Source organism: Mercenaria mercenaria, chromosome 17 (genome assembly GCF_021730395.1).
Source record: "Mercenaria mercenaria strain notata chromosome 17, MADL_Memer_1, whole genome shotgun sequence".
Lineage (NCBI taxonomy): Eukaryota > Metazoa > Mollusca > Bivalvia > Venerida > Veneridae > Mercenaria > Mercenaria mercenaria.
The window spans coordinates 56216466-56233623 of NC_069377.1; the positions used below are offsets into that span (position 1 = coordinate 56216466).

Below are 17158 nucleotides of genomic sequence, written 5' to 3' on the forward strand. Positions count from 1 at the left end.
CTTTAGGAAACTGGCCAGATCCCATCATGGGTTCCAGAGTTATGGCCTCTTAAAGGGCCAGAATGTGCTATTTTGGCCTTTGCAGCCAAACGCTTTTCAATTTTCAATGTAAAAATTAGTAAAAACAATTCTCATGTGTTTCGATAACATATAGTCTGTCAGTAATTAAGTTTCAAATGTTTCTTAAGAAATATAGCATTAATTTCCGAATACCTAACATTTTCTCTCTTTTTTTGTTGTTGTACGATCTAGAGGCCAGTGCCTTTAACAGTTAATGGTAATGTCCAAACTGAAAGGTGGACAGGTTCATTATAGAAATCTAGCAGGGCAAGGGTTAAAGATGGATAGTGTTCTTTCCTTCTTTTGTTTCACATGCATATGAAATTTAATTTTCAAACTTTTTTTTTTCTCATTTTCGTTTGTAAACAAGGTAAAGTGAAAAGGCAATATGTGTTCAGCATGAGAGTTCAGTATTTGTTACGTGTATAATGAGCGCCTGTACCGGTCTAGCGGTGTTTCAAGGAATAGAACGTTTTCGGCAAATTTACAAGTGGAATGGTAGATAAATGAATGAGAGATTGGGAAAGGAAGCTAAATGCTGAGATCAATTGACTTACTTATTCTTAAGGTAACGCAAGACATCGATTGATGAACAATAATACATGTTTCAGTCCTCTAATGGTTCCTGGTCGACATGTGCTTAGAATACGAGGCGACATGAAGACAAACTTGAGCCGTGAGTCGACACGTGAGCTAACATTGTACAATTTACCTTTATATGCGACTTACATATCTTGTAAAAGAATCATTATGTCATAAAATACTATAAAACGCAAAATTCTTATTTAAATCACAGCTTTATTCAGTTCAACATTTTTATCATTAAAAATAAAAGTAATAAATTCAGAACATCAAATGAACACCATAAACTGATCACCTTAGTACTATATACAACATAGAATATAACACAACTGGAAATCATTGAAATAATCACAAACAGAAAAACAAGGCAAATATTGGAATGCGATAGAACGCGTTTTGCACAAAAAAAATTTTTAAAAGTGGTCCGTCACATGAAGCGACATTTTATGACATTTTACAGTTTTCGTACATTCTCTTAGCGATTTATTTATGCATCAAAAAGACCCATCACATAGTTAAATACATGTGTATGTGTTATCATTCTTAAATTTTTTTTTAAATACTGCTCAGCCCCCACCCATCTTTTAATCTGACAGTATTAAAAAAACGGACTATTTCTTCTGATTTCATATAACTTCTAGTTTTACATTTGCATTTGAAAGATATTTGAATATGTCAACACTATGAATGAACCGAAAGGCAAGTTTTAAAACTGCAGCTTCCAAATTCATTTATTTCTAATCTACAACCTAAGGGAGGTAATAATAATTTACGTTGATTTAGATTTCAGCCACAGGCAATTGGCGTGTGACTTTGACCCCTTATGAATGATGGACCCCCACCCTGTTCTTTACAACCCAGATCCCCAACATAATAACAGAAAAACACATTTCCAAAAAAAAAAAAAAAAAAAAAGCTATATATAAAAAAATAAAGGTATGGTACTTTACGGCCAAACATTAAGGAAAAAATGGAATGGCCTCAGTAACGATCTCACTGCGTGCACAATTTTCGGTCGATTTTTGAAAATCTGGTCTTAATCAACGCATAAAGCATAAATCTTAACAGTAAACATGCACTTTGGTCTGAAGGCTGCATCATTTTGATGCAGCGAGACGCTATTCTTTGACAAAATCATCTCGTACACGATGTGACCTAACCCGTATATTTCTCGGGCCAATATGCCTTCCAGTCATAATCGTTAATGATTGCTGGAAGAATCATGTAGATGTAGATACATGATGACTGTATTGAACACCGGAAGTACTTGTCACAGGCTAGCGGAAACTGATATCATGAAGAGATCGCGAAGTACATGTATTTACAAAAATAAACATAAATTTGGCAGTGTAAAGTACAGATATATAAACATATTGTTTTTATCAACAGTTAATATATTTATATCACAGTAACAGAACCAAGTCATTTTATGTCAAGTATAGCAACTTTCTTTTCATTTCAAAATACCCGCTCAATCTACTCTCAGCGTATTCCTGAAAAGAGATAGGAAAACGTAACAAAATGCATGTACTTTATCTTGAGACTTCATATTTACAGCACTGTTAAAATTGTAAATACTATGACAGTAAATAGGAAATGAAATTATTTTATACTATAATTCTTTTTCTGTTAAACAAAATACAAAATGAAACAGTATATAATAGCTGCATGCCAAATGATTAAGTTACGGAGCAAAACCAGTTTCAGTTCAAAGTTCAAGATCATTGTGACCTTCACTTGTGATCCCCTAAACCTGATATTATGGGCCATCATCTGATGAAACATATGAAATCATTGTATGAAGTTTAACAACTAAAAAACCCTTAAAGGTTATTTTTGGATAAAGTTTGATTGACCATGTTTTGGTCCTGAAGGCAGTACATAGTTGTATGTTTGTTGATTTAGCACCACAGCATCCTTTTACCGTGATTCTTTCCAATAGTAACATGAAAGAGACCATTGCGCCATTAAAATCATTCAAGAGGGAAGTGCTAACAATATGCAAATCTAGCCTTGGTACTACTCCTTGTTAAAATGTTGCATAAAATCCTACAAGTAGTTTGAGAGAAATAGTCTGGAAAAAAACTTTTGTAAAATACAGAGAAGACCAAATCAATATATTTCCCCACATATCTCACCAATATTCCAGCTGCTTCAGCTTGACTTCGGAAATTTGATTATATATGAAATAGAACTAGTTTTGTTTCATTCAAATCATTCTTACCAAGAATCCAAACTGTATATTTGACATTTCATTCTGTAGAATTGACCAAAGACCCCACAGAAAATGGGATGCCAGCGCATATGTGTTAGCTTCTATGTACATTTTCTCTAGTATACTGTCGTCGATATCACAGTGTGATGCCTGTAAGTAGGCTTTGAAAAACTCGTACTGAAAATTCAAGGACATTTTACACATGAAAGAGGTTAAAATTTGAAACTTGCAATATTACAGGTAAACATTTAGAACAGGGTAAGTATCGCACAATTTTAACAAACACCGTATCTCTACCTCTCTTAAAACCTCGACCTCCCTGACAAGAATGTGTTCTTGAAGCGTTTTTTCCACAAAATAAACTGTTATAACTTTTTGCTTTTATCTCATTTCCAGAAGGATATAATATTTTAGAATCTAATATTTTTTGTTCATTTTGGTAAAATGTTATCCCAACATAGAATAGAAACAGATGCATTGTTTTTGTCTAAGGTAATGTCTATGTACTTCCAAAACACTGACTTTTTCTAATTATTTGATAATTGTACCTTCACTCCTCTATACAATGTAGTCACAAAAGGAACGTGAACTTTTGGGACCTTTGTACTTACCTGTTGGTCCCTTGTGGGATAATATTGTGCGGTGTAGCTGTAGTAAGGATATTCTGGTACGTTGTAATTATAGCACCATTCCATAAAGTGATTCCCGAAGTCATAACCTCTGAAAAGAAAAGTACGACTGTATACACGACAATAATCTTTCAGGTAGTGTCATGACAAACTTGCAGTTAAAACATGGAGGTATTTCTTCTGTATATATCGCCACCTTAATTCCAGAAGAAAATAACTTCATGTTTTTCGTTTTGAGAAAAACACGTTTAAAGATCTGACTGGAACATAAAATGTGTGAGTTAGACGTTTGTGGCACAGCAATTTACTCTCTTCATGTTACAGCTACACGCATATAAGTTAGTGTGTGTTGTAGAGCTTTTGGAGACGGATCCGATACCAAAAACTCTATTTTGTCAAAAATGAACTTATACGCTTCTGGAATTAAGGTGACGATATGTTTAACCAGTAGTGTAATGCCTCCAGTCCCGCCTATTCATATAACCCCAAAAGGGTGACTAATCTATTGAACTGGCATTTACTTCTATCAAAATGTCTATCCATTTTAGAAGTTTGGTAAACTACTTGGCCTTATAATGCAATCTTATAGTCATATATTTTTGATTTCCAAAGGACTTACCTCCCCGCCAGTATAAAATTTGCTAATGATAAATGTGAAAATAGTAACGAACATTATGGTGAGGGTTTCTTCATATTGCTTTGAACCCTGCTCTGGTGACACTTAAAATACAACAATTAATAGAAATATTTTAAAAGAATGCCCAGTATGAAGTCATTTTTTCCCCACTAAATCCATACATGCCCCAAAATCATGTCACAAATGTAAGGGAAGTAACTAGCGTCACCACCTACCTGTAATTATAACTACAATATTCCCAGTCTATCACAGTCATACGTTTTCTAAAGTCCGGACACTTTTCATTGTAAAGAATGTTTCCTAAATGAAAGAAAAACATTTTCCTTTATCTAGCACACAAGTACAAGTGGTCCACAAAGGATAGATATACATGTAACCACAGGAGTCTGAAATTCTATCAATAAGACCATAGAAGTTTATCTTTACAAAAAATACACCCTATATATTTGTTTTATATATATAGGGTGTATTTTTTGTAAAGACAGACTTCTATGGTCTTATTGATAGAATTTCAGACTCCTGTGATGTAACATATAACTTGACTAAAGCCTTTATACAGTATCACACCATTCCTTCTATTTAAAAGGTTGGTATGTTTGTGAGCGGACATATCTGCTTTACAGTGGTACCAAAAGGCATGTACAAGTGTCCAGAGTGACGTAGACTTGCCACTAGACTGATAATAATTTGTCACAAAATTTCAACTTTTGTATATTTCCTTTTATTTTATGTAATAGTGACAAATGCCAGTCTTTTTAGAGATTTTCACAGAGAACTGATTGTATGATATTTGACATAAGATATAGACTTGCTACATTCACAATTTTACAAATAAAAATTTAAAAGATAATATATCATAGTCTAGGAGCTAGTTTAAGTGTGAGCAACCATTAACAGAAAACAAAATAGATATTAATTATACCTTCCTGGAGATCATTATGTGAGAATACTATAGGAGATTCCACTCTTGACAGGATTTCTCTGAAATAAGATATATTCTCTTGTTAAAAGAGCAAAACTCGTGGTGTGACGACATTAAATGTGCCTTATTTCAAATTCCATTACAGCAGGGTGTTTAACACAACACCATCATTATACTTGTCTACATATTAATTTTCTAGGTAAGTTTGTACTGGAACAAGCGTCTTATGTCGGATTCTGTTACATGGAAACTTTGAATGGAGACTGGTAGCTGGTCTTATTAAAAAGTGTCTGTGGTTAATATTTCGATCGGAATGTTTTTAAAAACAGAGGGATGATGGACACCTAGCGATCCTAAAAGCACACCACAAGCACTTCGTTTGAAGTTGGTAGTAATCATGAAAATAAGAAATTCAATTGTAAATTTATAAAATCTACAAGATCCTTTGGAAAAACTGAAAGCACCAAAAAATAATAGCAGACTCGGTTTGACTAAGTCCGTTCATGAGAGGTGGAATGTGCAACACCTCTCAAGCCCACTAGCACTGGCTGAAGCGGAATTCTATTATACATGAAGATTTAATGAACTACTGAACCCGACAGACTAGAAATATAACAACACTGAATCCAATTACAGTTATGCCGTATGTATCGGTTATATATCAGTGCATTTTCTGTATAGTTTATGTCACGAAATAGAAATACTAAGTAGTTTATAAAATGCTTTAGCACACAATTTAATGCATATCTATTATATACATGTTTTTAAATTTTCTTATCTAATACATGTTTTTAAATTTTCTTTCATTTGACTGAAAATTTTCTGTAATTAAAAAAAGACATTAGTGTACTGCAGTTCAATCAGCATGATTATACAGAGTTAAATAAACTGGAACACAAAAGGAAAATACGTGATTTAAATGCCTTTCCACATACACGTGTTTAAAGGAAACCATTAAGTGAAACCAATGTAAATTTTCTTCCCTGCAGTAGTTTTCAACCGCAAAACCATACAATAAGGACATATTATTATGAGTAGTTTAAGCTAATTTAAGGAATTGGACGTATTATGATAATCACAGTTGTCTCACTTTAAAGTTTGCAGTTCCTCTTCTAAACTGTAGTCCCTAAATACACGCATGTAATGTTCGTCCTGGTCAGAATGAGCCCTGCTTAATATTTCTTTAACTTCTATCAACCACCTGAAATACGATCATTCAAAAATTAATTTGGAGGCTTCCGTGGCCGGATGGTTAAGGCCGCTAACTTCGAATCACGTGCCCTTCACTGGTGCGAGTTCAAAACCTAGACTGGGATGTAAAATTCTTCACGTGAGGAAGGCATCCACCTGGCTTAAAGAAGGTCTGTGTTGCTACTAACGTGTCCGCCGATGATGAAATAATGCCCGGATGGGCACCAGGGGTATTACCCCACCATCAAAGCTTGAAAACTTGCCATATGACTTAAATTGTGTCGTTGTAAAAGGGAAGTAAGAAAAAAATGCAAGAAAAAAGAAAGAAGGAATTTAGTGTGAAAATAACGCTTTATATACTAAACGGTTTCAAATTTACAATGAAAACATTATTAAGTATAAAAATGATGAAGTGACCATTTTAATTTAGCGCATAATTTATATAACAAGTTGACGTTACAACTTGACAAATTCGTGTGTTTGACATTTCAGATAGTCAAAATAATGCGTATGATTTATAACAATAGTGATAAAATTATTTGGAATGACACTTACGCCATACCAAATTGATTAATAGTTCTTCGGAAAATTTTCAAAAAAAATAGGAGCGGGCGAGCGAAATTTTTATTTTATTTTTTTTTTCTCAATTTTGATTTTTTCAGAGGCGGGTAGATTTTACATGGAGCGAGCGGGCTTTTTTATATTTTTTTTCCCCAGCTTGAACCCTTGAGGAGGCGGTTATGATTATATATAAAGTTAACATTTCTTTAGAAATAACACAGAAATCAAATATTTACAGTGTGGGTAACACAGTATATAGCTTCTCTATATGTTTTAAAGACTACATGAATGATTTTGCAAAAAAATTCTTGCCAGAACTCAATGAATCAATTTTTTTTATTTTGTAATTTTAATTACTAAGGAATGAGTGTCTTATTTTTAATTTTGATTTTTCTACATTAATCTGAAGACGTGCTTATTTAATGGCACAGGATGAGGAATATTTAAGACAAAACAGGCACATGATTGTGTGGAATAACATTTCTTCTGAAACACAGTTAGATGGCTTTGACACATGAACAAATTTGTGCCCCTAGTGGAACTCCAACCCATAGAGGTGACAGGGGAAGTAATAAACCACTTGACCAGTGAGACCTGACAGAATTGGGCATACAGATGCTTAGACATTGCTCGAATCCCTTTGGAATAATTTTTAACAGATCATGATCAGGCTAGCTTAAGCTTTTGTGGTAGAGATTCATTTCAGGCAAAAATAATAACAGACGGACAAAGAACGATCCCAATATGACCACATTTAAAAGTGTTGTTTGTTGTGCTTTGACTGAACTAGAAATTTAGAGTTGGGGAAGTCTGTTTTTTTTCAGTTTCTTTCGTTCAATCAATTTACAGCCAATTTTAAATATATCCTGGCATCATGTGTACAAACAGGCAAAACTGTGGTTACAAAATGACAGAATTTGTTAGAAATTATTTTCATACCAACACTACTTATTTGAAAAGCTAAACAATTTTTAAATTGACTAAATGCTTTTTGATAGAATATCTGACTGATGTACTATTTAAAGGAGTTAGTTCAAAAAAATTTGGGTCGAGACAATGTGATAGGTCGGTCAGGATCCGTGAACAAATATTTTTTTAAGATAGTAGTTGGCCTCAGCTTTGGGCTCTAGATCTAACATGCTGAATTAAACAACTGATAACAAATGGTTTGGAAACTTTATATCTGAACAATATTTCCAAATATTTTAACTGCATTGATCAGGTCGGATATCCGGGCACTTCAGCGTATCGCGTTGCGTAGCAACAAGCGGAGGTGACAGCAAACGCTAAATTGTAATTGAAAAGCGTTTAATGTTTCCTTAGTGCTGGTTATTTTTCTTTATTTAAAGTAAAATTTTGGGCAATATTAAGAAGTCAGTGAATTTATAATGTAGCATGATGTTCGAGAAATCACTCCCGAGAAAGAAATCTTTCTTTTTTAGGTTTCAGACGTGATATTCATCATTAATCCGTGTAAGCTACAAGGTCTCATATTTGTGACGGACTGAATGAAAATTATAATTTAAAAAATCGGAGGTCTTTACAAATAAATAAAACAGAAAATCTAGCTCATCTTATTAGGTTTCTCCATTCGTTTCATTTTTCTCGTTCTATTTTGTAGCCTACCATTAAAACAGTTCTGAAACCCAGATAGCTTATACTGTGGTGTCAAAAGTGATTCAGTAACGCCAAATTTAATTAAATCAACACCTCTTACCTAAATTCTGATTGGTATGAGATTTAATAAAAGGTGTCATAATTTAAAGCATAAAAGTACATAATGCGTAAATACTGGATAAGGGATTTTTTTCTCCCTCGAAGCGTATCAGGATCAAAATAGAAGATCTTTAACTGCATTTATAACACAAAGGTTTTTTATATATAAACAATTGTTTTAAATGTAATATGACAGCTAGAGCTACTGTGTTACACGTGGAGATAAAATGATAATTATAATACAATGTAATAACTGCATGCTAGTTTCTTTTCCACGAAAAGCCAGGACGTATCAATAAACTGATGACTTCCTTAAATACGAAAATACTGAAAAATGCTGATCTCTGTTTTGTATTAAATTGTCAATAATTTAAAACTGTGAATGATAATTTGCACGCTTTGTCTAAAATAATTTTAGCCATACCTTGTAGTTTTCAAAATCCATATTTTTTTGTTAATTGTTAGACTGTCACAATTGACTGCTTCCACATATAATAAAATTAAAGCATTCATTCAAGTCATAAGTTATGGATCACTATGGAAACCAATCAGTATGTGGTATATTAATGATAATCAGTTTTGACCAGTTCTTAATGGCTATCACTAATTAATAGATTGATTTCCTGTTTGTTTCATCCCTCTCATGTACCCCTTCGGGGCCTTATGGTAATTTCCTGTTTTATCCGTTTGATGTATGCCTTCAGGGTCTTATGATATTTGGAAGATGTACATTATTGTTATTTGAGTGTTAACTGACTAAGGGATTAATAGAGCTCCTACATAGAAAAAAACCTTAATCAATACACATATAGTTCATTTGAAATTTTAAAATCAATTCACCAAACTAATTTTTGGCTGGAAGGACATTTCTTCAAAAAAAAAAGAATAAATAAATAAAATAAATAAATATAAAATAAAAAAATGACTGCAATAAGATTACATATAAAATAAGTTTTTAACTTTATTTAAATGACTTTCATACTTAATTATAGCATTTTACATAAACTAAATGAAATATTTCGCACAAAGTGTATTTCAGGAAATGGCAACAATATAAAATATTTTATTTCAGAGCATTAAAACATTTAGAAAATCAGCTTATTTTAAAAAGACATAAAAAATCAGAAAATTGATTTACTTATTTATTTTATCTGTTCTTTCTTGAGAAAACAAACAAACAAAAACTCTTTTTCAAGACACTTGAAAGATTCTCTGAAAGATGAAATAAACAACTGCTACGATTTTAAGCAAAGAAGTTGAATAAAAAAAAATGTTATGTTCTCAGATATTTAGTTTATTTTAACATGTAATATAATGCAAACAGAGAAAATGTTGAATAAGCTAATCATAACTGATCCGTAGCGCCAAAGAGCTGACAATACATAATCTGTCACTTTTTCCAGACCGTTTTAAAATGCCACAAAATCAATTATCACAAAAAATACCTACTTTTTTTTGAAAAATATATAGATTGTACCATTGGGTAAGCATATAATAAAAAAGATGACTCTTGATTTGTTTTATTTGAAAATAAAAACATTACAACCCACACCGCTAGTTAATTCGCTACGAATTGCGAGGTCCTGCTTTCACCTCCAAGGTAATTTGCATAATCGACTGCTCCGGATGTGACGTCATGCCGACCTGATCAATCCCCGTGCACGTCTTACAAGTCGGACTTCGTTCTTTTCACTGTATTGAACAAAAGTAGAATGTGCCTATTTCATTACCTACCGGCACATCGAAGGCCATGTGTGGCACTAGCACAGACACTCCAGATTTAAAACAGATGATGAACAAGACCATAATTCCTGACTTTTTTGAGTTTGGATCATCAGCTACATGTATTACGGACGCATGAAATCCGATCAATATCACTTTGACGCATTAAAACAGCGATAAAACCTGTTTTGCCGTTATTATTCCGGACCACGTAATCGAAAAAAAAAAAAATTTTTTCGGAGATTTTTATGTACGTGCGGGCGGGTAATTTTTATTTTTTTTTTCTCGGGAATGGAATTATTGATGCGGTAGTTCCGACGAACGACATATCAATTTGGTATGGCCTTAAAATTGCCATATATGTGTGAAATTCTATATTCATGGATGGGTGGGTGTCAAAAAGTGGAGATAATGCATGTGTAACAAAATGTAAAATTATCAGGAATGATCCTTAAAATGTCGAAAAAGGAATATATTGTATCTATAACATCGAGAATGGACTTTAAATCGTCGAAAATGAGAGATATTGAATGTAAATGGACGCATACTTATCCATTGTGTCATTTAGGAAGCGTGGCTCCTTACATAGTGGCATGTCTAAATTATGAAATAATGCCAGTTTCTCGGCGATCATCCGGGACAAGGTCGGATTGTGCAAATCTGTTGTTGATAAACTACTCGCCTGAAAAAAAGAGTAATTACAAGTGCAGCGTGCATGTTTACGTTGTTCAAAATAATAACAAAACTCTACAGTGCGATCTATTGGGACAGGAACAAGACTGAAAAATGACTGCTTTAGCTTAAATCCTGCTCAGAAAAGTCTGATCCTATATAAACATACAAGGAAATCAAACATGCATTATATATTCTTCACAAACCGATACTGCTAAGGTCGTCTGCTGATACATTGCAAGTTAGTTTCCTAGAAATTCGATAATTCGCTATTCGCATGATTCCAATATAAATGCGACAAGGGCACCCATAAAATGGTTAACGTTAAAATTATTTAAAACTCGTAGAGGCCTAAAAAAAGTCTACATCCAGGGGCCGGTTGTTCAAACCTTTAACCGGCTGTTAAACTAACCGCCTGTTAAATTTTGATTCAGAATACTAGACCATGTAGACTTGGTGAGAAACACTAGTATGATGTTTTGATTTTATTGTAAAGAGTTTTCATTGTTCATAATTCTTACCTCATACATTTTTTTTTTAAATTGTCTGAAATGCCGAAAAATAACTCTAAAAGTTAATCAACCGTTAGCTTAATCGTCTGTTAAAGTTTCAAACAACTGGGCCCAGACGGATTCAATATAATTCTGAGTAATCCTAATGCATAACTTGATTAAGAGTTTCTTACCGGAACAAGTTCTTCAATCCGCGCCTTGGGATTCATTCCGTGCAGTTTTGGTCCAAGTTTCTTTTCTGACATGAGTGCAAATATCACGGAGTTCTGCACGACAAAATTGCTGGACGTTGCGATGTCACCATACACGCGCAGCAATACACTTTGAGGTTGGTTGTCTGGTACCCGAACATTGGACGGAAGTGAGCAAATGTACAGATAGTTTGTTAGACCACCACTGAAACAAAAAACAAGAGGGCCATGAAGGCCCTGTATCGCTCACCTGACCTATTGACCTAAAGATCATCAAGATTAACATTCTGACCAAGTTTCATTAAGATATGGTCATACATGTGGCCTCTACAGTGTAAACTAGTCTTTCTTTTAATTTGACCTAGTGACCTAGTTTTGACCCGACATGACCTAGATTCAAACTTGACCTTGAGATCATCAACATTACCATTCTGACTAAGTTTCATGAAGATACATTCATAAATGTGGCCTCTACAGTGTAAACAAGCTTTTCCTTTGATTTGACCTAGTGACCTAGTTTTGACCCAACCTGACCCAGATTTAAACTTGGCCTATAGGTCATCAAGATTAACATTCTGACCATGTTTCATTAAGATATGGTCATAAATCTGGTCTCTACAGTGTAAACTAGCTTTGCCTTTGATTTGACCTGGTGACCTAGTTTTTGACCTGACATAACCCAGGTTCGAACATGATCTAAAGATCATCAAGATTAACATTCTGACCAAGTTTCATTAAGATATGGTCATAAATGTGGCCTCTACAGTGTAAACTAGCTTTTCCTTTGATTTGACCTGGTGACCTTGTTTTTAATCCTACATGATCCAGATTCACACTGGGCTTTGAGATCCTCAAGATTAACATTCTGACCAAGTTTCATGAAGATACAGCTTTTCCTTTGATTTGGTCTGGTGACCTAGTATTTGACCCCAGGTGAACCAATATCAAACTCGTCCAAGACTTTCTTGAGGGTAACATTCTGACCAAGTTTCATTAAGATTGGGCCCAAATTGTGACCTCTAGAGTGTTAACAAGCTTTTCCTTTGATTTGACCTGGTGACCTAGTTTTTGACCCCAGATAACCCAATATCGAATTCGTCCAAGATTTTATTGAGGGTAACATTCTGACCAAGTTTCAGTTAGATTGGGCCAAAATTGTGACCTCTAGAGTGTTAACAAGCTTTTCCTTTGATTTGACCTTGTGACCTTGTTTTTTAAAACCAGTTGACCCAATATCGAACTCGTCCAAGATTTTACTGAGGGTAACATTGTGACCAAGTTTCATTAAGATTAGCTCAAATTTGTGACCTCTAGAGTGTTAACAGTCAAATTGTTGACGACGACGACGGACGACTGACGACGGACACAGGGCGATCACAAAAGTCACTATAAATGAAATTGCAATTTCTACAATACAACATGCTGAGTGTAATGCTTTAAGTTAGCGATCTAATTTGTGACATAAGGCAACCAAGGTTTTAAGTGGGCCTAAATTTCACAAAGACACACCTGTTACAACGATCAGTTAGAAAATGTTGCCTCTAAGAGAAGTTAGCAAGATTTTACTATAATTTGACATAGTGATCTATATTCGACGCCGTATAATCCCGTCTCGACATTGTTCGAGATTTTGTAAAGACAAGCATTTTAAGTTTCTTTAAGCCTGTGTCAAAATTGTGACGTCTACCGTTGTCAGTTTAATATATAGCTTTCATATGGTAGATAAATACCCCATCCTCGATGAATATGATAGTATCAATATGCAATTAATGAATGGTTGCTGCTCAATATAATATGCCAGAAGAACCGAGGCTAAAAAGTTTCTACTGACCGGGGTGTTTCATTGCATGACACCAAGAAAGTAATTTTTCTCTTTTTTATGTTTGGTACAACAAACCTAAACACATACCGGTCAATTGTAAAAACTATGGACCGGCAGTTTATATAAGGAGTCGTGTATTAATATACACTTTCTGTATGACTTGCAGGTTTGACGATTGATTGGCGTCTCATTCAACGCGACATTCGAAATTTCAGTTTTTGATACCCGAGTAGAACTATAGACCAGTCAGTAGCACCAATTAAGGATATGCGGGTCAAATAAAGCGTCGTGTAATAATATCCAACTAATATTGTATACAGACCGGTCATAAAGCACAAACTATAGACCGGCGATTTATACAAGGACAAAATGTAATTGTCCTAATGTCGGATTTGATTCGGACCCCAGTATATTACAAGCCGTACACAAATTCATCATGAACTGCGGAACAAAGATCATATTGTCATGCAATATTAATAGCAAAGTTACACGTGTAACGTCGACTCATCGATCACCAGATTTGAACGAGATCGCGCCACTTATAGACCCGCGTAAGACATAATAATATATGACGTACCGTTTGGGTCAAAAGTCTGAAATCGCTCGAACGATACCATAATACACGGTTAGTGTGTAAATTTACACGCTCACCGTGTAAATTTATACGTTAAGCGTGTTTTTTACACGCTTAGCGTATAAATTACACGCTAAGCGCGTAAATTTACACGCTCACCGTGTATTTTCGTTGACCCGATTCTAAATTTAGAATTCGAGCGAATAGACCAATCAAAATTTAGCTTAGAACTGCAAAAAAGACTGCATTCTTTGCGGACCAGTAGTATGGCCGTTTTCTATATCCATATAAACAAACGGCAGCACTCTCAACTTTTTTCAGAGTAACCTGCGTGTAACTGGGAATGACATCGCATGATTATTAAATATTTATTACTACAGACAGCAGTAGTATTTAAAACGGGTGTATATTCTTAAATGGATAATAATCCATACCTACAACCAAACTGGAGAATAATTTCATTGAAGAATGGATAATATTTATTTCCGGGTAGCCAACGACCGGCTGTGCGAAGTCCCAGTAATGTATATGATGCGTAATTGTTACTAACAAACTTACACTGAAATGGATAATAATATATAATAACAGCGAAATGGAGAATAATTTCGTTGGCGAAATGGATAATATTTATTTCTGGCAAAAAAGTATTTTATAATTTATTTTTATAGCTCTTTGTTTCTGGGTAGCCAACGACCGGCTGCGCGAAGTCCCGGTAATGTATATGATGCGTACCTGTTACTAACAAGCTTATAAATGAAATGGATAATAATTTATAACTAAAACGAAATGGAGAATAAATTCATTTACAAAATGGATAATATTTACTTCTGGGTAGCCGACGACCGGCCGCGCGAAGCCCCAGTCATATATAGCATGCGCACCTGTAAGTTATTACTGAAATGAATAATAATTTATAACTACAACGCAACACAGACACTTGGGGTTCGGACCTCCACACACCCCATTCTCCTACGCCCCTGGTTAAGTTTAGGCAATATATTTTAGCATTTTACCATGAGCATAGGTGGCGATCATAAAACGCATTTTGTAACATTTCAGCGTGTTTTTAAAAAATGCATTTTTACCATCAATGCTCTCAATATTACAAGGTATGAAACATCTCACGAACACTAGGGAAACAATAGCCAGTTAAACGTTTAAATGAACCCTACCAATAAATCACTGGTATCAATCGTCAGATCTGTTACCATTCTGTCAAATGACACCGGTCCCGACAACTGTCGTTTGTATTCCGACGAGAAATCAATAAATAATATAAATCAATCTATCTAAATTCTATGGAACACTTCCTTGCGAATAGATCCCTGCTTTGAACTGCGCATATCGTTGCCGGGTACCAAAATTGATACCGTTTCGCCTGCATTATACCGGATTATCGCTTCACCACGTGTTACACGAGGTTTGTTTACATAAAGAAGTGATGATCTGGTTTAACATAGCCGTAAGAGTAACAATTTTGGTTCCCGGTTTATGACATGCGCTACACAAAGCGAGGGTCCAGCGCAAGCAAGTGTTTCCATTGTTCGTGCAATGTTGCATATCTTCTAGTATTGAGAGCATTGATGGTAAAAATACATGTTTTAAAAACACGCTGAAATGTTACAAAATGCGTTTTATGATCGTCACACATGCTTTATACATGGTGAAATGCTAAAATATATTGGCTAAACTTAACCAGGGGCAGAAGAGAATGGGGTGTGTGGAGGTCCGAGCCCCAAGTGTCTGTGCAACGCAATGGAGAATAATTTCATTCTTGAAATGGATAATATTTATTTCTGGGTAGCCGACGACCAGCTGCGCGAAGACTAGGAAATGTATATTATGCGTACCTGTAACTAAAAAACTTATTACTAAAATGGATAATAACTACAACGAAATGGAGAATATTATTTCATAGCCGAAATGGCTACAATTTGTATTACCTAAATAATAATACACAAGCGGATCTAGCGATGAATTGCATTTTTGCTCACCTCCAAATGACTTATAAACTGAAACTTAAGTATCGTTCTGATGCGTACACATTATACTAGCCTCACTCATTTGGCTTATCGGGATGACTTATTTTTATGAGCTGATATGTTATAGTTGTCATCCATGTAGTTATCACGCTTTCCCGAAACACTAACATTACACTACTCCCGCACGATAAGACCTAAAAAAACTTTTCTTTCGGGTAACATGCTCAAATAAATTAGGGTAGGTAGGTCTGAATTTTTTTTTTGAGACTTTTCGGAAATTATTTTTGTGTCAAATAATGAATACAAATAAGGGGGTTATGCCTTAAGAGCATTGCCTTAAGAGCATCAGTAAATTGATTTCTAACATCACTGACCATGGTTAAAGCATAAAAAGTGCAGTTGTAACCTTATGTTAAAAAATTGAAAAGTCCATAAAAACATTTAGGGTCGGGCCAAAAATTTAGGGTAGGTCGGGATACCGGAAACAAACATTTTTTTACGCCTAATAAACGACCAAAAATATTTTCTGTACTGAAATCATAATTATCAAACATGTTATCGTTTTGAGTTATCGTGTGGTATTTATACTCGCTGATTTGTTTAATAATACGCACTGCAGCACTGTTTTCTCGTGTAGTAAAACAATACAGTTGGCGTTAAACTTTAATGCGTGTCATATCATTTACTATTAAACAGAAAAGTGCAACATACCTTAACTTTCTGATCTGGAACTCGTCTTCGCTAATTTCAGACCACACACCACCGATCGAATCTCGGCACATATTAAAGCCGAGTCTCTGTGTTTCTATGGGAATAGAATCCGCTTCAATTAGTGTTGTTTTCACACTTCTAGGTTTCACAAACAGCAGACGTTTTAGAATTTTACTGACGTCTGATAATAATTTGTGGGACACAAGATAACGTTTTTGTATCACCATTATTTCATCAAATTTGACTAACAGTATTGAGATAAACTTCCAGCGGCATGTAGCAAACATTTTTTTATCTTTATTTATCTTCAGTAAAGTGTCTGTCGTCTGTAAGATGCACTATTTATCTATGTAACAAAGTTCCCTCTCTCCTCATATACGAATGACAAATCCTCTTTAAAAATAACAGTCATTGTGTTACAGTTCAGTTTTTCCTGCATTCCGGTTTTTACCAGTTTAT

General features: G+C 34.5%; 2 protein-coding genes across 3 annotated transcripts in view; one reads left to right on the forward strand and one right to left on the reverse strand.

The window, feature by feature from the left end:
* The window catches only part of LOC128550094 (transcriptional adapter 3-B-like), a 59932-nt gene that overhangs the window by 16233 nt on the left and 26541 nt on the right, over positions 1–17158 (forward strand). The window lies entirely within an intron of this gene.
* LOC128550096 (choline/ethanolamine kinase-like) lies at positions 839–17145 on the reverse strand. Of its 2 annotated transcripts, none has more exons than XM_053528254.1 (9): positions 16700–17145; positions 11593–11815; positions 10784–10917; positions 6136–6246; positions 5046–5104; positions 4339–4423; positions 3469–3577; positions 2867–3007; positions 839–2135 (listed from the first exon to the last, which is right to left on the reverse strand). In XM_053528254.1, exons 1-9 carry the CDS (start codon positions 16984–16986, stop codon positions 2070–2072), a joined length of 1215 nt encoding a protein of 404 aa, XP_053384229.1. In that variant the 5' UTR covers positions 16987–17145; the 3' UTR covers positions 839–2069. The 2 variants fall into 2 exon arrangements, with proteins under 2 accessions (XP_053384229.1, XP_053384228.1); XM_053528253.1 differs by having other exon boundaries at positions 2867–3034; positions 16700–17143.